Source organism: Pan paniscus, chromosome 12, assembly GCF_029289425.2.
Source record: "Pan paniscus chromosome 12, NHGRI_mPanPan1-v2.0_pri, whole genome shotgun sequence".
NCBI classification, from domain to species: Eukaryota; Metazoa; Chordata; class Mammalia; order Primates; family Hominidae; genus Pan; species Pan paniscus.
The window spans coordinates 30,455,347-30,476,780 of NC_073261.2; the positions used below are offsets into that span (position 1 = coordinate 30,455,347).

Genomic DNA, 21,434 nt, shown 5'->3' on the forward strand with positions numbered 1-21,434 from the left:
GATAATTATTCCTATTTCATTACATCAAAATAAAATGTGACTACTCAATTTTAAGGCTAATATTCAAAAAAGTAAAATTGCTTATTATTAATTTTTTGAGACGGAGTTTTGCTCTTGTCGAGGGTATAGTGCAGTGGCGCGATCTTGGCTCACTGCAACCTCTACCTGCCGGGTTCAAGCGTTTTTCCTGCCTCCGGAGTAGCTGGGATTACAGGCATGAACTACCACGCCCGGCTAATTTTTATATTTTTTAGTAGAGACGGGTTTTCACCATGTTGGCCAGGCTGGTCTCGAACTCCTGACCTCAGGTGATCCGCCCACCTTGGCCTCCCAAAGTGCTGGGATTACAGGCGTGAGCCACTGCGCCCTGCCCTAAAATTGCTTTTTAAAATCATTAGGGTAAGGTCATATTTAAATATATATTAATTTATGAATAAATTTAAGTGCTTGCTTGACACAGGGGACTACTTCATAGAGTAGATTCTGGAGTTCCTTTTGTCTTTCTGAAACCTTATTTTCCTATCTAGCTTGTTGTGAGACGTACTGTGGGCAGACTTGGCCTTACACATATATCGACTCACTCAACAAATACAGCTAAGGAAAGTAAAATGTCTCTGGGCTAGAAGCTGGAAGTTACTAAGATGAGTAAAGAAGGACCCCCTCCAAGAGCTTAAATTAAGTCTTGGAGACAATAGCCATGCGCACCAAGAAGCTCAACCTAAGATGAAAAAGGCATCTAAGAGGCGCGAGATGGCTCGTGAAGCTAACAGACGTCTTAAGAATTTTTCCGGGCCCAGCACAGTGGCTCACGCCTGTGATCCCAGCACTCTGGAAGGCCGAGGAAGGCGGACTGCTTGAGCCCAGGAGTTCGAGACCTGCTCGGCCAACTTAGTGAGACAGCGTCTCTTAAAAGAAAAAGAAAAATTGGCGTGGCGTGGTGGCGGGTGCCTGTAGTCCCAGACCGCACCACTGCACTCCAGCCTGGGCGGCAGAACCAGACCCTGTCTCAAAAATAAATAAATAAAAAATAAAGGAAAAAAAAGAATTCTTCCTCGAGAGAGGAAGCCGGCTACTGGATATTCTAAAGAGCAGTCTGTTTGCCCCTGCCTTCTCCATCCAGAGTCACCGACGCTTTCTGCACACGAGGTGTTCCGCGCCAATGTGGGCACAAGCCAAGGCAAGAGGACTCCATCAAGCTCCTCCTGGGTACCATGATCTGGAAGACCCAAGGATGAGTTCAGCGGGCCACCATCCTCAAGGAAGCACCACCAAGAACTGAGTCAGGCCCGGGGTATTCTCGACGTCAAAGCGCCCGAGAGGTGGGGGTGCCACCAGGAAGAGGCACTGGAACGGACCTTCCGCGCTCGTCTCGCGGTCTGCATGCGCACTCACACCCCTGGAAGGCTCTACCACTGTAGGACAGAGCACGGAGGATTGCCCAGGCGCCGGAGAAGAAGTTAAGCCTCCCAGCGCCCCGCAACTCCGCCCCTGCCCCGCCCACGCAACGCGGCGGCTGCGCGGCGAGGCCGCCCCGTCTCCACGTGATTGCCGTCACCGCCTCCGCGAAGCAGAAGCGGCCATCATAAGTCCTGGCAGCCGGACCTGGGCCTGCCTCCCTCCTTCTCCTGCGCCAGGTAGCGGTAACGGGCTGGGGTTGTTCTGTCCTGGTTCTGTCTGGCCGTGAAGCCGCAGGCCTCCGAGAGCGGGACGAGGAGGTGGGGCCCAGGGGGCTCCGGGGCGGACAGACTGACCGCCGGACAGCCCAGGTGTCGGCACAGCGTGGGCGGTGCCCAGAGCCGCGCCCCGCCCCTCGCAGGCCAGCGCTCAGGGCTCGCGGCCCGTGCCCGTTTCCAGTATGGCCGCCCGCCGCGCCTGACCCGCGGCCTCCCCTCTCCGACTCCTTGTAGGCGATGCCCAGGCAAAGACCGTGACTGACACTCTCGCTCACACGCACGCACGGACCCAGGCCCACGCCCGGAGATCGAGCCCCGGGCTCGCAACCGTTGTCGCTCCCGGCGCCGCGGCCAGAGCCCGGACCACGGCTTCCGCGCCGCCGCCGCCTCGCCGAGAAGGGCCGCGCCGGACCTCGAGCGCGGCGGCCCCCGGCCGGCAGGGATGGGGAAGCGGGCGGGAGGAGGAGCAACCGGAGCCACCGCCGCCGCCGTCTCCACGTCCGCCGGGGCCGGGCTGGAACCTGCGGCCGCCCGTAGCGGGGGCCCGCGGAGCGCGGCCGCCGGCCTCCTAGGAGCGCTGCACCTGGTGATGACCCTCGTAGTGGCTGCGGCGCGGGCCGAGAAGGAAGGTGGGTGTCCCCCGGCGGCGTCCCTGCGGCGGGGCGGTCACCCCGCTCTCGCGGAGGCCGGGCGGGCTGGGCCGGGAGGAAGGGCCGCGGCCGGGGCTCCGGCGCGAAGTTGGGCGGTCGGGTACCGTCCCGAGCCGGGACCTCGCGGCGCCCGCCGCACGGAGTGGCCTTCGCTCTCCGTGATTCCTTCCCGTGCCTTCCCCCGTCTCCTGTCACTGCCATTTCAAAACTTCCTGAGTTCTCGTACGTTCTTGCCACTTGGCCCGCTAGGTAGGAGGGGCATATTTTTTGGCTTTATTGCGGCGAATAGGTACATTTTAGGACACTTCTGTTTTCTTGGTTGCGGTTGGTTGCATGCAGACAGAGCTTACTTTAAAATGTGGTAAAAATAGCGAGACACAGCTTAAAAAATTTCACTTTGAATTTGTTCAGACATTTCTTCGAGGGGGAATCTTGGTCCTGTAGCTTCCTCCTTTAGTGTCTCTGCGTTATTGATGACTTTATTATTAGACCTAAATACAATTCCATTTAACTCTTTAGTAAGCTGTTGAAAGCCTGTTTACATTTCTTATTTTAAAATACGTGATTCGGTGCCTTTATCTTTGATGTGAAAGCCTTTAAAAATAAACGTGAAGTTGCCAGCTTGCAAGCATTTATCTATAATTTACAGTTAAGGGCTGGCCCCTATTTTAAAAATCTCATTAGTATTGTACTGCTGCAAAACGGGTACTTGGACAGGGTCAAAAATTATTTTGTAATCTTGAAGACCAAATCAGTGTAATTTCATCTGCACTACCTCTTTTTGAGCCAAGGGACATGTGAATGGTCACAGAGCCTTCATGAAGAATTGACTAAGTGAATAGTTTAAAAAAAAAAAACAAACCACGCAAAACTTGTTAGTTTAGCATTGCACATGAAACTGCCCGTACAAGAAAACAATTTCTTGCCACGGTAACTTTAGAGTTAACATTCTACTTTATGACTAAAGTCGCTTGCTTTTTATTGTTGCTGAAGGTAAAAGCAAATACAAACCAAATTAGTATTAAAGTGCAAATGTGCTTCAGTATACTGTTTCTTTTATTTTTGTCCACATTACATTCCCTTATTTAACTCTCTAAGCAACCTTAGTCTGAGTTAACATTGGTGGAAATTATTCAAAGAATTGTCGTCTATAGAAAGGATTAATTGATGGAAGCAAAATTATTTCCAGAATAAAATATTGCCGCTTTAGGACTAGTCAGTCCTGGGGTTGTCATAATACATCATTGGCCACAGATCTGCAGTTAGTTGAGTGTTCTTTCTTATGTGTGATCGTGGCACCTAGCATTTTGGCCTGTAGTGGGTGTTCAGTGAACCCAAAATAGTGCAGTAATTTAATGGACATTTTTTGGGTGGGACTTCAAGTAGACCTTGGTGGGTATTGTGTCCTTGCTTTTCTGTTCCTTTGCTTACCTTGCACAGTGCCAGACACACTGGCGCTTAGCCTTTGAGTGAATGACTGTCTTCATGCGCCCTTAGCACAGGGAATTGAAATAATGGTTGAATCTAGTAAAGCATTAAGTTTGTATTTTCCTTCTACTGCTGCTGATTTTTCCAACAGCCATTTTATATGCTAATAAAAACTTTACTCTGGGTAAAGTTAAGTAAACAAACCTTTTGTTTGAGAACTGTCAGCCTAAAATATATTTGCTAATTTCTCATTTGCATAGTTTATACATGTTAGTGCACCTCTGTAATACCCATAAATGTGTGTAAGGATTGGATGAGGAGAATACTTGCCAGGGTGTTAAGTATGTATTAAAGGGGTGGTTGAATCAGCCAGTGGCCTGGGTGAATCAGATATCCTTTGTGGCCCATGCTTTTCTGTATGAACAATTTGTGTGTGAGGTTATCCAAGATATTAATGGAGATGATGCTGATATAGAACATAGGCCTCTACCCATCATAAACAGATCTGGTTCTAATCAAATATTCTGTGAAGGTATCTCCAGAAATGGCTTCTCCTTTAAAACTGATCATATTCCAGTATTGTTTCTGAGTAAGTAGGGGAAAAGCAATTTATTTTCTTACGTGATTGTGACACTGTGAGTCTGGCATCTGATGAGGCACAAATACAGTATTTGTCCTAAAAGGTACTGTTGAGTTTTTCAGCAAGTTTGGGCAGATTTCTGAAGATGGCTGAGTTCAGTTTGATCATTCACACCCGGAGGAATTTTGTGTCTATTGAAGTAGCATAAACTAGTTTAAAATTGCAAAGTTAAGATTTACCTGCAGTTTTAATGATGATTCTGCAGGTATTTTGTATGTTTGTATTTCTTTTCCTTCATTACTGTATAATTTCACTGCAAAATCTTTAAAAGACAATAAAACTCATTGTCTCCTGAAGAAAAGCTGCAGAAATAAATTACCTAATGTAGTTTTTCATGTTTGGACTTGATGTTGATTTTCTTGAGTCAGAAGCATGGACCATTCCTTGTCTTAACATCCTGTATGTCTTAACTGAGCTATGGGAGTGTGCTATCACTAGTCCAGAGGAAAGGTACCTTTGAGACGGTTTTGGCTGTGATGTAAAGTTTGTAAGGACTTTGAAAGAGTTTCCAGAGATAGAAGTTATTATAATCACTACAAATAACTAGTTCTAGATTGGTGGCAAGATTTTTTCTTGAGGCTAACATCTAGATACTGAGAATAGCAAAAATGTGTGTGAGTTGTGAAAATATATTTTTAAAATATATAGTGAAAATACATGTGTATGTGTATATATTAAATGTATACTTTTAGTAGTCTTTTGAATTATAAAGCAGCCCATTATGACTGGCAAATAAGACCTTTTTTAAAAAAGCATTATATATCATGTAATATAATTTCATTGTGAAGTGGGTTTTTGGAAGGCATTTATTATAAATGAGAAGCTATAGTTTATGTATCTAGTAAATATAAATTCGAATAAGTTTTCAAGAATGTTTCAATCTATGACAATTTAAATTTCATTGTCACATGTTTTATTAATTGGCGATTAAATGGCAGGGTAACGTTTGACAGCCTTTATTAGGACTTTAAAAATTTTTTGCCAGTGTACTATAGTTACATGCACAAATTTTTGTTTTAAGCTGTATTTGTGACATAGGTGCAAAACACAGTCCAAAAGTATTTACAAAGCATATGAGAAAAGTGCATAGGACTAAAGACCCAAGAAAACAGATAAGAATCTAATAGTTTTCTAAGGGTAGCCAAATTGACTAGGAGTGTTATTTACTTTTTCTTAACCAAACTATTTTTAACCTACTTATTACTCGATAATGTTAAAATGTTTTTGAAAGTGATTTTCTTAAGAGTGAGATGTGTTAACCCTTTGTATGGGGTAGAGTGGGTACCTTTTAATTTAGGGCCTTGTAAATAGAATGTTATTTAATAAGTGCTTCACTAATGAACGTTTGTAGCCTGCTTTTACTAAAGGCTGTTGCCTGATGGAGCATTGGAGTTTTGTAGTTGGAAAAAGTGTGTCCTCTTTTCCTCTTGCTAATGACCATTTTCCTCCTCCTCCTAATTCTTACAGTGGACCCTCATAGACATCTGCCAAAAAGATTGCTTTGGGAGTAGATGTAAACTCATCTAATTGTTACCATCCAGAGCAGCAATAAGCCAAATTACTCTTAGAGGAAAATAAAATCTTTGCTAGGTGCTTGATATTTTAGGTGTTCTCTCTCTTGCCTATATGTGACTCAAGCGCTCTGATTGGCCTTGCCAGACCAAGAGGCCCTTTTCCTACAGCTGAATTTTCCCCTACGGTCTCTTGTAAGCAGCATCTGGCATTGTTTTGGTGACTCTGTACTTCTCGGTTCTGGTTGTGCCCTAGCTGACAGTTGCTGCTCTCCAATTGCCTGTTGGTTGTCTTCCTCCCTGTGTGTGTCTAGCTGCTGGTGCACACTGCATATGTCCAGGGCAGAATTATCTTGCGCCACCTCCAGTTTTCAGTTTTTTATTAATGCTATGATTATTCTGCCTGCCCCACTGGATTCAGTTTTGACCCTTCACCAAGTGGCATCAGTGCCTGTTACATCCTCTTTTGATCACTCTCCCACTGCCTTCACCATGGGGCACTGCAGCAGCCTCTCTCCTACCGCCTTTCGCCATTTCTGTTCAGTCCTGCATGCTCCCTCTGAATTTGTGGTCTTTGTTAATCATTCATCATTCATTTTGACACCTAATTGTGTACTGCCTTGTTAGCTACTTAAATGATTTCAGGGGTGTCATTCTTCACCTAGACTGGAATTTCTGTAGGGCAGAACCTTTGTCAACATCTGTAGTACATAAATAGCAGGCATTCAGTTTTGATTGAAAGTTTGCCTAAACTTTTCATTGTAATATAATTTCATTGTGAAGTGGGTTTTTGGAAGGCATTTAATTTATTATAAATGAGAAGCTATAGTTTATGTATCTAGTAAATATAAATTCGAATAAATTTTCAAGAGTGATTGTTTCAACCTATGACAATTTAAATTTCATAGTCACATGTTCTATCAATTGGCAATTAAATGGCAGGGTAACGTTTGACAGCCTTTATTAGGACTTTTAAAATTTTTTGCCAGTGTACTATAGTTTCATGCACAAATTTTTGTTTTAAGCTGTATTTGTGACGTAGGTGCAAAACACAGTACAAAACTATTTACAAAGCATATGAAAAAAGTGCATAGGACTTTTTATACCTGAGAACCTGAGAGTCAGAAGTACAGGTAAAATTCAGTTCTGGTGCAGATGTCATGAGGAAGTCTGCTATAGTAGGACATTGAGTAACACCAGTTTTTTCTTCCCCACATGTTGCTTTTCCTTGTAACTAAAAGGAGTTGTATACACTTATCTAAACCATCACTTTTATAACTTTTTGATTTTAAGATTTTCAGATTCTCATAAAACCCTAATCTAGAGATCATGAAACTGAGGCTTAGAGAGGTTAAGTAATATACCTAGCGTGATAGGGCTGGTAAATAGTGGAGCCAGGATTCCGCCCTAAGACATCTGTCCCTTGAGCCAAACTATGTAACCCCAAATGAGCTCTTCAGGAATTAGATTTTGTTATATTGTACCAACTGCAAAAAGAACAGACTTGACAGTTCATGCAAAACCCATGTATTAGTATTCAAGTAAAATGTACTTTTTTTTTTTTTTTTCAATCAGCCACAAGCTTTCATATCACTTTCTGTTGACTTGTTAACAGTTTAAGTAATCACAGGCCATTCTGGATCATGAAGGTTCTTAAAAGGAAACCAGTGAGTGGATAATACAGGGAAATGAATATTTGGTATTCGAAGCTACTGTCTCTTTGTTCTTGATGACTTAGATACCTGGTCGTATTGCTAAGGTTAAGCAATATTGCCTTCTGTAGATACTGCTTAGCTCCAGATTGGTGTGATGAGTTAGTCTAGACTTGTGGAGTATTCTCAGAAGCTGGCCCTGGATTAACAGGAGCTGGAGATAATGCAAGGGCTGGTAGTGGCATTTGCCTCGGCAGGCAGAAATCTCTCGCAGACTTCCATTAGAGGTCCAAGGGCTCCAGAAGAAGTTCAAAGGTGCTTTGTTCTTATTAGGGCATTTTGGAATTAGGTGGTCATTAGTTCTCATCTGTAGTTCCAAATCTGTTTTGTTGTTGTTGTTGTTGTTTTTTAATTCCCATGTGATTACTTTTAAAACCACAGATGGAGGGTTTCTAGAAAGCCTTTGCCATTTGCCTGATTGATTTTGTTGCATACAACTCTGCCGTTTTAGGGCAGAGGTTTGATGTTTAAGAGGATCTTTTAGATGGTCAGTCATGATAGAGTATGAAACCTACGTTTTTTTTTTTTTTTCATTTATTTATTTTCTAGAAACTTGGTGGAAAAAAAACACGTAACAAAATACTTAACCATTTTTATATGTACAGTTCAGTGGTGTTAAGTGTATTCACATTGTTGTGTAGCAGATCTTCAGAACTTCTTCATGTAAAGCTGGAAGTCTATACCCATTAAACAACTTCCTATCTCTCTCCCTACCCTTAATCCCCACCCCCAGGCTCCTGGTAACCACCATTCTACTTTCTGTGTTTATGAATTTGACTACTTTAGATACTTCATATAAGTAGAATAATGCAGGATTTGTGACCTGCTTATTTTACTTAGCATAATATCTGTAAGGTTAATCCATGTTGTAGGATGTGACAGTTCCTTCCTTTTTTTTTTTTTGTTTTGTTTTTTGAAATGATGTTTTGAGAATTTATTTACAACCATTGAACACGGATGATTTTGTAAAACTGACAATTACAGTCTCCTTAAACTCACAACATACATATATTTCAATATTTAAATAGCCTGTTTTCTTCAAAAGTAATTTTCTGCTTTTTCATAAAAATATAAAAAAGACAACATTTATAGTTCCTTCCTTTTTAAGGTTGAATTATATTCCATTATATGGATATACCACATTTTGTTTATCCATTCATCCATCCGTGGACACTAGGCTTGTTCCTACCTCTTGGCTCTTGTGACTAATGCTGTGAAGTTGAGTATGCAAATATCTCTTCAAGACCCTGGTTTCAACTATTTTGCATATCTACCCAGAAGAGAGATTTCTGGATCATGTGATAGTTCTATATTTAATTCCTTAAGCAACCACCACATTTCCATAGTGGTTGCATAATCTCAGAATCCCATGAATAATGCACAAGGATTCCAATTTCTCCATGCCCTTGCCAACAGTTGTTTTTGTTTTGTTTTGTTTTGATAGTGGTGTGAGGTGCTATCTCATTGTGGTATTGATTTGCATTTTTCTAATGATTAATGATATTGAGCGTCTTTTCATATCCTTCTTGGGCATTTGTATATCTCCTTTGGAGAAATGTCTATTCACGTCCTTTGCCCACGTTATATTCAGGTTTTGTTGTTGTTGTTGTTGTTGTTGTTGTTGTTGAGTTATAGGAGTTCCTTATATATTCTGGATATTACCCCTTATCAGATGATTTGCAACTATGTTCTCCCATTTGGCAGGTTGCCTTTTCACTCTGTTGATCATATTCTTTGAACAAAAGTTTTTGGTTGATATAGTTACTTTTGCTTTTGGTGTCATATCCAAGATATCATTGCCAAATCCAATGTCATGAACTTTTTCCCTATGCTTTCTCCTAGGCATTTTATAGTTTTGGGTCTTATGTTTCGGTCTTTAACCCATTTTGAGTTAACTTTTATTTATGGTGTAAGATAAAGGGTATAACTCTATTCTTTTGCATGTGGATATCCAGTTTCTCCAGTTCCATTTGTTGAAGAGGCTGTCCTTTCTTCACTGAGTAGTCTTTGTGTCCTTGTATGAAAATTAATTGGCTATATATGCAGGGGTTTATTTCTGGACACTTTATTCTATTTAATTGCTCTGTGTGTCTGTCTTTATGCCAGTACCAGACTATTTTGAATACTATAGCTTTGTAATATGTTTTGAAATGAGGAAATGTGAGACCTCTAACTGTCTTCTTCCTTTTCAAGATTATTTTGGCTATTTGGGGTCCCTTGAGATTCTGTATGAATTTTAGGATGCACTTTTCTACTTGCCTTGGGATTTTGGGATTTTGATAGTGATTGTGTTGAACCTATAGATCACATTGGGTAGTATTGATATCTTAACAGTATTTTAACCCATAAACTTGGGATGTCTTTCCATTTATTTGTGTCTAATTTTTTCAGCAGTGTTTTGTAATTTTCAGTGTACAAATCTTTCACTTCCTTGGTTAGGTTTATTCCTAAGTATTTTATTCTTTTTGATGTCATTGTAAATAAAACATGCATTTTTGAACTAATGATTTTAATCAGTGTATCATTAATAGTTGTAAATACATAGTTTTTAGTAAACACTCCATATTTGAAACAAGAAAAAATGCTGCATACTTAAGGTATTTCGTTAATTACCTGCCTATAAAACAAAAGACATTTAAGCCCTCGTTAGTTCTAACAATTTGTGACTCTTTTTTGTTTTTTTGTTTTTTTTTTTTTTGAGACAGAGACTCACTCTGTTGCCAGGCTGGAGTACAGTGGTGCGATCTCAGCTTACTGCAGCCTCTGTCTCCCGGGTTCAAGCGATTCTCCTGCCTCAGCCTCCTGAGTAGCTGGGACTACAGGTGTGTGCCACCGCGCTCAGCTAATTTTTGTATTTTTAGTAGATGAGGTTTCACGGCCAGGATGGTCTCGATCTCTTGACCTCATGATCCACCTGACTCGGCCTCCCAAAGTGCTGGGATTACAGGCATGAGCCACTGTGCCTGGCCAATTTGTGACTATTTTTTAAATCAGTTATAATGATTGCAAAGTGATATGGCAGTTTGGTTCTTGAAAGCTAATTTTTTCTGTATAGTTCTAGTATTACATTTGGATCGAAGGATGTGCTAGTTAAAAACTGTCTTGGCAGTGAAGTTTGAGAAATAGCATAGCCAACTTTATGGATTCAGGTTAATTAGTGGTTTGTATTCATGGTATGGCAAGGGCCCTACATGGATTTTCTTTTTAGAGCATGATTAAATTGGGAGCAGAAGATTTTCTAGGCAATTATTCATGGTACAAAGGTGCTCTGTGAAACCTAACTGTATTTATAAAGAGCTTTGAGATAGTTTATGTTTGTCATTCCAAAAGTTATTAGGTAGAGCAGTGTACAAGAGAGGGTAGTGTGCTTTCAAACCTTTGGGCGAAATTGGACCACCTTTAGAAATGCTTCTATGGATTGGTGACATGGGCTCATCTGAAGTATTGCTTCTTGATTAGCAAATGGGAAATGAAGTAGTGGTCAGCACTACCAAGAGGTAATGTCTCTTTCAGAATGGGTGCAGCAGTGGTTATGTTTCAGATATAGGGGAGTTCTTAGGTATTTAGGGGTCCACCTCATTATTCTGGGTGGCTTCTGTTGAGTTATGGCTGGGCATGAAAATAGGTTACTGAGAATTGTTTTGAAGAGAGATGTAGGAAGGAAAAAACAGGCAAGGAATTAGGTCCAGTTTTATTGGAATCCTAGAAATTCTTGTTTAAATTGATTGTAAGAATAAAACAAATTATAAAATGCAGATTAATAAATGGTGAAAAACTGTAACCAGTCAAGAACTAACATGAGTCATCCATGTTTTGGTCTCTGTTCCTTCCTCATCTCCCTTCCCTCTCCTCACTCTTTTCCTGCCCCTATTCCCCATTTAAAAAAATAGATACTGCCAATAGTTTTCTTCAAAGGCAATCAATTCACATCTCAACCATACTGTATGCATGTGCTTACTTCCCCACACTGGCTGTTACTCTTTTCTTACCAGTCTACCAATAAAGTTGTCACGTTGTTTTAATTTATTTTAAAACAATTACTACTAAGACTGAATACTTTTATACATTTGCGACCATTTGTATTTGTGTTTGATCAGTCTTTTGTCAGTTTTCCCATTGATGTTTGAATTTTTCTTTTTGACTTAGTCTTTTGACTTTAAGGATTTGATATTTTTCTGAGTTTCTATTTGCATTTGAATTTTTTATTTTCTATTATTTTTATACCTGTCAGGCAACTCTCTTTTTTTTTTTTAAATGGTTTCTGCCTTTCTCATACCTTAACACCCCTAAAGATTATATATTCACCAATATTTTATGTCCATGCTTCCATCTTTAAATGCAAATCTCTATTTCTTCAGTCCGTTGGCATCAGGTAGAGAATCTGTTTGTCCTCAAATCATTAGTCAGTTGCCTTAACACCACTTATTGAATTATATACAGTATTTCCTTTCATTCAAGTTCTGTTATGTACTGGGATCTATTTCTTGATTTTTTTTCCCCAGGGTATTTTTTTTTCTCATGTATATGTCTATGCATTTGTACATTTCTGTTTTAACTTTATTTTAGGTAATATAGCTTATTTATACATTTCATTAGCTGGCTTGGCAGGTCATCCCCTCTCCCTAAATGATTATTCTTCAAAAAGCAGTTTCTTATCTATCTTGTTTTTATTCCCTATGAATCCTCAAATCATTTTGTAAAGAAAATTTAAAATTGCTATTTGCTTTTTGGTTACAATTACATTAAAACGTTAGATAAATTTGGAATTTGACATCTTTATAGGTTTTTCCATTTTGTTTGTCTTTCTCCTAAGTCTGTGTGTGTGTGTATATATATATGTATTAAGTAAAACTGTATGAAATTATAATTTTTGTCAGTCCAACATAATTAACAACTTATTCAATCTAATATTAATATGTATGTTTTTATGCATTATTGCTTTGGCTAGAGCTTCAGAACATTGTTAAATAAGAGTGATGAAAAAGCAGGCATCCTTATATTTTTCTGTTTTTTTAAGAGAAAAATACCTTAAGTGTTTCATTGTGTAGTATGATTGGGGTAGTTGGTTGAAGTTAGATATTCTTAATAATAGGAAATTTCTTATATTTTTAAAGAGTTTTAGTTTTAAGAGTTATTAGGGACAGGTACTACATTTTATCCCATGGAGTTATTTTATGACCTTTTTACCTTAAGCTGTAGGAGCAGTCCTCTTAACTCAGCTGCACTGAACTCTCTTGGTGAATTTATACCCATGTCTGTTTTCCCTCTAGTATACTCGTCCAGGGATACCCATTGGACTTGGGCTGCCTGCAGCTGCCAGGCTACACTCACACACTTCCACATTTGCTCCATTTAGTTAATGTGCATATTTTTATATTGTGGTTTTGTTTTTAACTAGAACTCTTTTTAAAAAGCTATTATATCGATATAATCCCTCATGAGTATTGATGTATCAATATATAGTAATTATTATAGTAATATATCATTATATATAATATATATTAATAATCCCTCATGAATAGATTAATGCCCTCCCCAGGGGGATGGGGAACTAAGTTCTCACATTTAATTTCCAAGAGAGTTCACCTGAGACCTGGTATTAAAATGAGCCTGTCACCACCCCCCTTGCTGCCATGTGATCTGCACACTCCTTTGCCTTCTAGGAGTGGAAGCAGCCTGAGGCCCTCAGCAGAAGCAGATGTTGGTACCACACTTCCTGTACAGCCTGCAGAACCATGAGTCAAGTAAACCTCTTTTCTTTATAAATTACCCAGCCTCCAGTACTCCTTTAAAGCAACTCAAATGGACTGAGACATCAGTTTGCTGTCAATTAATTTGATATTTAAAAAAAAAATACCAAGAAAACTTTTTATGGAATTAGGAAAGTTGCTGTTAAATTTTCTATGAAAAAATGAAAATGTAGAAATACTGGGAAAATTCTGGAAAAGTTATGAGGAATGACTAGCACAAGCAGTTATTAAAACTTGCTCTTAAACTATTATGTAATTGGTATAATTAGAATAAGTACTGGTATATAAATAGACAAATTAATGGGATAGAATAGAAATTCTAGTAATAGACCTAAGTATATATGGTTTATGTTAACCTACTTTTCTTCTGGGAGTCTGGAACTTTGGTATGTGTTAGGCAGAGGGATACCGTGTGGCTAGCCCCAAGTAAAAACCTTGGGACTCTGTGTTGGTTTCCTATTGTGCCTGTAGCTAATTATCACAAGTTGAGTGGGTTAAAACACAAGTCTATTCTCTTATCATTCCAAAGGGCAGAAGTCTAAAGTCAGGGTGTGTGGCTGACTGCCACAGTTATGGCTTGAGACAATCATTACAGCAGTTAACTCCTGTTATTGTTTGAGACTGTCATTACAGCAGTTACTACTGGAGACCATCATTACAAGACTGAACGAAGGGACGAACATAGAAATGAAAAAAGACAAAAGAAACTGTTTTAAGGAAAGGCAACATGGGGAGAAGAGGAGAGCTCCCTGCTTCTAGTGATCAAAGGCAGCCCCCTTGAGCTTCTACAGTCCTTTCGTATTTATTGGGTAAAGAGCAAGGAGGAGGAGGTAACCATTGGTCAGCTGCTTAATTGATCACAGGTTCATGTTGTTACTGACAGGCTTCAGTTATGCCTAATCATGAGAAACATTTGTGCAGCCTCCATCTCCTTTTTGTTTTTAAATTAATTGAGCAAGACAATTGCAGATTATGCAGCCCTTAGTGGCGCCTAGACAGGAACTTGAAGGGACTATCAGGGACAAAAAGGGACCTGAAGAGAACTGAAGAGACCCGAAGAGACCTGAAAAACTAGTTCAGGCCATGATGGGAAGAGGGGATCGGACATGTCTCATTATACCCTCCTCCCTTTGGAATTCAGGCACCACTTGTAGCTGACTGTCACTGCTACTACTTGAGACTGTCACTACAGCAGTTTCTACTGTTACTGTCTGAGACTGTCATTATGAGACTGAACGAAGGCACAAACGTAGAAATGATAACAAAAAACAAAAGTAATTTTTAAGGAAAGGCTAGCATGGGGAAGAAGAAGAGAGAAGAAAAGAATAAAAGGGCTCCCTGCTTCTAGTGAGCAAAGGCAACCCCTGAGCTTCTACGGCCCTTTTGTATTTATTGGGTAACAAGAGCATGGAGGAGGAGGTAACGATTGGTTGGCTGCTTAATTGATCACAGGTTCATATTATTACTAACAGGCTTCAGTTGTACCTAATTACAAGAAACATTTGTGTGGCCTCCAACAAGGGTGTTGGAGCTGTGCTCTTTCTGTAGGCTTCAGGGGAGAATCTTTTTCTGTCTTTTTTAGCTTCTAGAGGCTTCCTGAATTCCTTGGTTCGTGGCCTCTGACATCACCCTTTTCCTAATCCAAACATCTTGCATATCACATTCTGTTCCTCTGAATGTGATTATTAATATATTTGGCCCATCTGACTAATCTGGGATAATCTCCCCATCTCAAAATCCTTAATTTAATCACATCTACAAAATTCCTTTTGCCATGTAAGGTAACATTCACAGCTTCCTGGGATTAGGACATGGACATTTTGGGGAGTCATTATTCAGCCTGCCACAGACATTGAGTTTCTAATGAGCTTTCTTGATAGATGTGACACCAAAAGCACAAACAACAAAAGGGGAGAAAACAGATAAAGTAGACATCAAAATTTGAAAGTTTTGTGCTTTAAAAGGCCCTATAAAGAAAGCAGAAAACCCACAGAATGGAAGAAAAATTTTCGCAAATCATGTATCTGATAAAGGGATATGTATCTAGAATGTATAAAGAACTCATAACCTCAGTTACAACAGACAATGCAATTAAAAAATGGGCAGGGGATCTGAATAGGCATTTCTCCTAATAAAGATATACAATAAACATATGAAAAGATGCTCTACATCATTAGCTATTAGAGAAATACAAATGAAAACCAAAATGAGATTCCATTTCACACCCACCAATATGGCTACGATCAAACAGATGGATAATAAATGTTGGCAAGGGTGCGGAGACATTGGAATGTCTTGTTGCTTTATGGGTAACCTAAGATGGTGCAGCTGCTTTGGAAAACAGTTTGGTAGGTCCTGAAAATACGGAGTTACTGTATGACCCACAGTTATGCTCCTTAGTATATATTCCAAAGAAACGAAAACACAAAAACTTGCACATAAAAACTTGTGCAGAAACATTCATAGCAGCATTATTTATAGTAGCCAAAAAGTGGAAACAACTGAAATGTTTGAAGAATAGATCAAGTGGAATATTATTCAGCCATAGAAATGAGTGAAGTATTATTATGAATGCTTGTTACAACACAGGTGAACCTTGAAAACATTGTGATAAGTGAACAAAGCCACTCACAAAAGACCATATAAGACCATAGAAGCCATTTATATGAAATGTCCAGAATAGGCAAATCCACAGAGACAAAATAGATAACATGGTTGTCTAGAACTATGGAGAGCAGTGTAGGGAGTGACTGATGATGGGTACAAGGGTTTTTCTTTGGGATGGTGGTTGAACAACTCTGAATACACTGAAAACTATGCATTATATACTTAAAATGGGAGCTGTTATTAAACAAGTTTTATTAAAAATTGATAGGCTTTTCATCTAAGGGGGAAAAAACCTAAATGAGATACCATTTCTCACTTATTTGGGTGGCAAAGTTCTAAAAGCTTCACAACACTTTCGATGAGACTGCAGGAAAGCACGTGTTCTCACACCTTGTTAGTTGGAATGCAAAAAAGATACAACCTTAATGGAAAGAAGTTTGGCACAGTGTCTAACAAAATTACATATATGTTACGGTTTTCACCTAGCAATCTCATTTTTAGGAATTGGCTGTTTTAACAATACAAATACATATATATAAGGTTATTCATAGCATGATGATTTGTGAATGAAAACTATTGGAAATGACCTAAATGCCCCTATATAGTTGAATAAATTGTTACATCCACATAATGGATCATTATGCACCTTAAAAAAGAATGAGGAAAACCTCTAGAATATACTTTTTAGTGATTTCCCAAGTATATTGATAAATGAAAGCAGCAAGGTTATAAAGAGTGTATGTGTGTGGATAGCTACCTTAACAGATTTTTAAACTTTTTTTTTTTTTTTTTTTTGGTGTGTAGTTCTGTGAGTTTCAGCACATGTATAGATTTGAATAACCACTACCATAGTCAGGATACAGAACACTTTCATTACCCTCCAAAACCTGTGCTATCTCCATATAGTCCACTTCTGACTCTTGTCAACCACTGATCTGTTATGTGTCACTGTAATTTTCTCTTTTTGAGAATGTCATATAAATGAAATTAGTGTGTATAACTTGAGATTGTATGGTTTTAAGACTGGTTTATTTTACTCAGCACGAGACACTTGAGATTCTTCCAACTTGTGTGTCTTGATAGTTAGTCTCTAGTGTTGAGTAGTATTCTGTTGTATGAATATACCATGATTTATTTGTTCATCTGTTGAAATTTTGGGTTATTTCCAGTTTGGGGCTATTATAAATAAAGCCGCCTTGAACATTCATGTGTAAGTCTTTGTATGCACATGTATTTTATTTTCTCTCAGGTAAGTACATATGAGTGAAATGTCTGGATCCTATGGTAGCTGTATGTTTAAGAAACTGCTAACCTGTTTTCCAAAGCGGCTGTACCATTTTATATTCCCATAAGAAGTGTATGAGAGTTCCATTTCCTCCATATGCTTGCCAGTGCTTGGTATGGTCAGTCCTTTAATTTTAGCCATCTTAACAGGTGTGTAGTGGTACAGGCATTTCTCATTTTATTGCACTTTGCCTCCTTCACAGCCAATATGCTATTTACAAATGGAAGGTTTGTGGCAATCCTGCCTGACACAAATCTATGAGCACCATTTTTCCAATAGCATATGCTCACTTCTATTTTTATGTCACATTTTGGTAAGTCTCACAATATTTCAGGCTTTTTCAGTATTAAATCTGTAATGGTAATCTGCAATCAGTGATCTTTGATGTGATTGTGTAATTGTTTTGGGATGCCCACAAACCACACCCATATGACACTGCAGGCTTAAGTGATAAATGCCTGTGTTCTGACTGCTCCAACTGGCTGTTCCCCCACTTCTCGCCTCTCCTCAGGCTGTCCTTTTCTCTGAGACAACAATATTGAAATTAGGACAATTAGTAGTACTAAATAGCATCTAAGAGAGTCACACATCTCTCCCTTATAAATCAAAAGCTAGATATGATTAAGCTTAGCGAGGAGAGCATGTCAAAGCTGAGATAGGCCAAAAGCTAGGCCTCTTGTACCAAATAGCCAAGTTGTGAATGCAAAGGAGAAGTTCTTTAAGGAAGTTAAAAGTGCTACTCTGGTGAACAAATGAATGATAAGAAAGCAAAACAGCCTTATTGCTGATAGGAGAAAGCTTTAGTGTTCAGGATAGAAGATCAGACCAGCCACAAGCATTCTATTAAGTCAAAGTTTAATCCAGAGCAAGGCCCTCTCTTCTCTTCAGTTCTATGAAGACTGAGAGAGGGGAAGAAGCTGCAGAAGAACAGTTGGCAGCCAGCAGAGGTTGGTTCATGAGGCTTAAGGAAAGAAGACAGTTTCATCACATAAAGTGCAAGGTGAAGTGGTTAAGTGCCGATGTACAAGTTGCAGCAAGTTTTCCAGAAGATCTGGCTAAGATCATTGATAAACGTGGCCACACTAAACAACAGATTTTCCATGTAGATGAAACAGCCTTCTTTTGGAAGATGCCATCTTGGTCTCTCATAGCTAGAGAGGAGAAGTCAGTGCCTAGCCTCAAAGCTTCGAAGGACAGGCTGACTCTTTTGTTAGGAACTAATGAAGCTGATAACTTTAAGTTGAAGCCAATGCTCATCTGTCATGCTGAAAAAATTCTAGGGACCTTAAGAATTATGCTAAATCTACTCTGCCTGTGCTTTATAACTGGAACAAGAAAGCCTGAATGACAGCACATCTGTTTATAATGTGGTTTACTGAATATTTTAAGCCCACTGTTGAGACCTACTGCTCAGAAAAAATATTACTTTCCAAATATTACTGCTTGTTGACAAGGCAACTGGTCACCCAGGAGCGCTGATGGAGATGTACAAGGAGCTGCATGTTGTTTTCGTGCCTGCTAACAACAGCATCCATTCTGCAGCCAAGGATCAAGAAGTAATTTCAAGTTTCATGTCTTATTTTAAAAATACATTTTTTAAGGCTATAGCTGCCACAGAGAGTGAGTCCTCAGTTGGATCTTGGCAAAGTCCATTGAAAACCTCCTGGAAAGGATTCGCCATTCTAGATGCCATTAAGAATATTTGTGATTCATAGGAGGAGGTCAGAATATCAACAAGAGTTTGGAAGAAGTTGCTTCCAACCCTCATGGATGACTTTGAGGAGTTCAAGATGTCAGTAGAGGAAGTGACTGCAGATACAGTGGAAATAGCAAGAGAACTAGGATTAGAAGTGAAGCTTGGGCTGGGTATGGTAGCCCTTTCAGAGGCCTAGGCGGGAGGAATATGGAGCCCAGGAGTTCAAGGACCTCCTGAGCACTGTGGCAAAACCCTGTCTCTACAAAAACTACAAAAATTAGCTAGGTGTGGTGGCTCTCACCTGTTGTCCCAGCTACTCAGGAGGCTGTGGTGGGAGGATTGTTAGAGCCCAGGAAGTCAAGGCTGCAGTAAGCACTCCAGCCTGGGCAACAGAGTGGCTGGCATCCTGAAGATGTAACTGAATTGCTGCAGTGTTACGATAAAACTTGAACAAATGAGGAGTTGCTTCTTATAGATGAAAGGAAGTGATTTCTTGAGATGAAATCTGCTCCTGGTGAAGATGCTGTGAACTTTGTTGAAATGGCAGCAAAGGATTCAGAGTATTATCAACTTAGTTGATAAAGTAGTAGCAGGGTTAGAGAAGATTGATTCCAGTTTTGAAATAAGTTCTTCTGTGGGTAAAATGCTGTCAAACAGCATTGCATGCTACAGAGAAATCTTTCATGAAATGGCAGCAAACTTCATTGCTGTTTATTATTATTATTATTTATTATTATTTTTTTTTCCCAAGACCGAGTCTTGCTCTGTCACCCAGGCTGGAGTGCAGTGGCGCAGTCTCGGCTCACTGCAACCTCCACCTCCCGGGTTCAAGCAGTTCTTCTGCCATGACCTCCTGAGTAGCTGGGATTGCAGGCGCCCCCCACCACACCTGGCTAATTTTTGTATTTTTAATAGAAACGGGGGTTTCACTGTGTTGGCCAAGTTGGTCTCGAACTCCTGACCTCATGATCCGCCTGCCTCTGCCTCCCAAAGTGCTGGGATTATAGGCATGAGCCACCACGCCTGGCCCATTGCTGTTTCAAGAAATTGCCACAGCCACCCCACCCTTCAGCAACCATTATCCTGATCCTGATCAACCTTGAGGCAAGACTCTCCACTAGCCAAAAGATTATGACTTGCTGAAGGTTCAGATAATTGTTAGGATTTTTTAGCAATAAAGTATTTTTAAGTTAAGATATATACTTTCTTAGATACAATGCTATTGCGCTCTTAATAGATTACAATACAGTGTAAATGTAGCTTTTATAAGCACTGGGAAATCAAGAAAACTTACGTGACTTGCTTTATTGTGTGATATAGGTTTTATTGTGGTGGTCTGGAACCAAACCTGGCAATATCTCTGAGGCATTCCTGCATTTCATTATAATTTTAATTGTATTTCTCTGGTGAATAATGATGTTGAGCATCTTTTCATGTGCTTATTTGCCATCCATATATCTCATTTGGTAAAGTGCCTTTTCACATCTTTTGCCCATGTTTTATTAGGCTATTTTCTTATTTTTGAGATTTGAGAGTTCTTTATATGTTCTGGGTACCAGTATTCTGGAGATACATATTTACAAGGATTCCTTCCAAGTCTGAGGTTTGTGTTTTTATTCTCATAACAGTCTTTTGAAGAGCAGAAGTTTTTAATTGATTGAATCAACTTTACCAATTTGCTCTTTTATAGATCATGTTTTTGGTATCGTATCTAAGAAATCTCTGCCTAATGCAAGGTCACAAAGATTTTCTCCTGTATTCTTTTCTGGAAGTTTTATAGTGGTAGGTCTTTCATTTAGATCTGTGATTGATTTTGAGTTAATTTTACATATGATATGAGTTTTGTACCCAAGTTCTTTTTTTTTTTTTTTGCGTATAAATAACCAGTTCTTCTAGTGTCTATTAAAAAGTCTATTAAAAAGACTACTACCCTTTTCCCACTGCATTGTGCTTGTACTTGTTGAAAAGCAATTGCATGTACATGTGTGAGTTTATTTCTGGTTGTCTGTCTGTCTTTTGTTCTGTTAATCTATTTTTCTACCTTGATGCCAGTACCACACTGTCTTGACTGCAGCTGTATTATAGTTACCGAAACAGTGTCAGTTCACCAACTTTGTTCTGTTTCAGAGTTTTGCCTATTCAAGATCCTTCACATTTCATTATGAATTTTAGAATCAGCTTATCAATTTGTACAACAGAGCCTTCTTGGGTATTGATTGGGACTGTGTTGAATCTATAGATGAATTTGTGGGGGGAACTGACTTCTTAACAGTATTTAGTTTTCTGACACATGAACAGGGATATCTTCACCATTTATTTAGGTCTTTAATGTAGTTTTCAGTATAAAATTTTTAAAGTATCTTTGGTCGTATTTATCTCTAAGTATTTCATATTTTTGATACTAGTTTATTAATAAATGCTATTTTTTTAAAATCTTAATTTCTGGTTCATTGCTAGTATATAGAAGTAAATTTTATGTTGA

At 39.4% G+C, this 21,434-nt stretch overlaps 1 protein-coding gene across 4 annotated transcripts in view; it reads left to right on the top strand.

Annotated features, from left to right (window-relative positions):
* The first annotated feature begins 672 nt into the window (after nucleotides 1–672).
* Nucleotides 673–21,434, top strand: part of TMEM131 (transmembrane protein 131) — a 243,309-nt gene continuing 222,547 nt past the window's right edge. The window contains exon 1 of one of the 4 annotated variants that reach the window (XM_034953708.3): nucleotides 673–2,302. In XM_034953708.3, the coding sequence (XP_034809599.1) occupies nucleotides 2,116–2,302 (187 nt within the window). In that variant the 5' untranslated portion in view covers nucleotides 673–2,115. Of the gene's footprint in view, nucleotides 2,303–13,297; nucleotides 13,359–21,434 lie in introns of those variants that run through there. The other 3 variants (XM_034953707.3, XM_034953709.4, XM_055107628.1) reach the window with 3 other exon arrangements.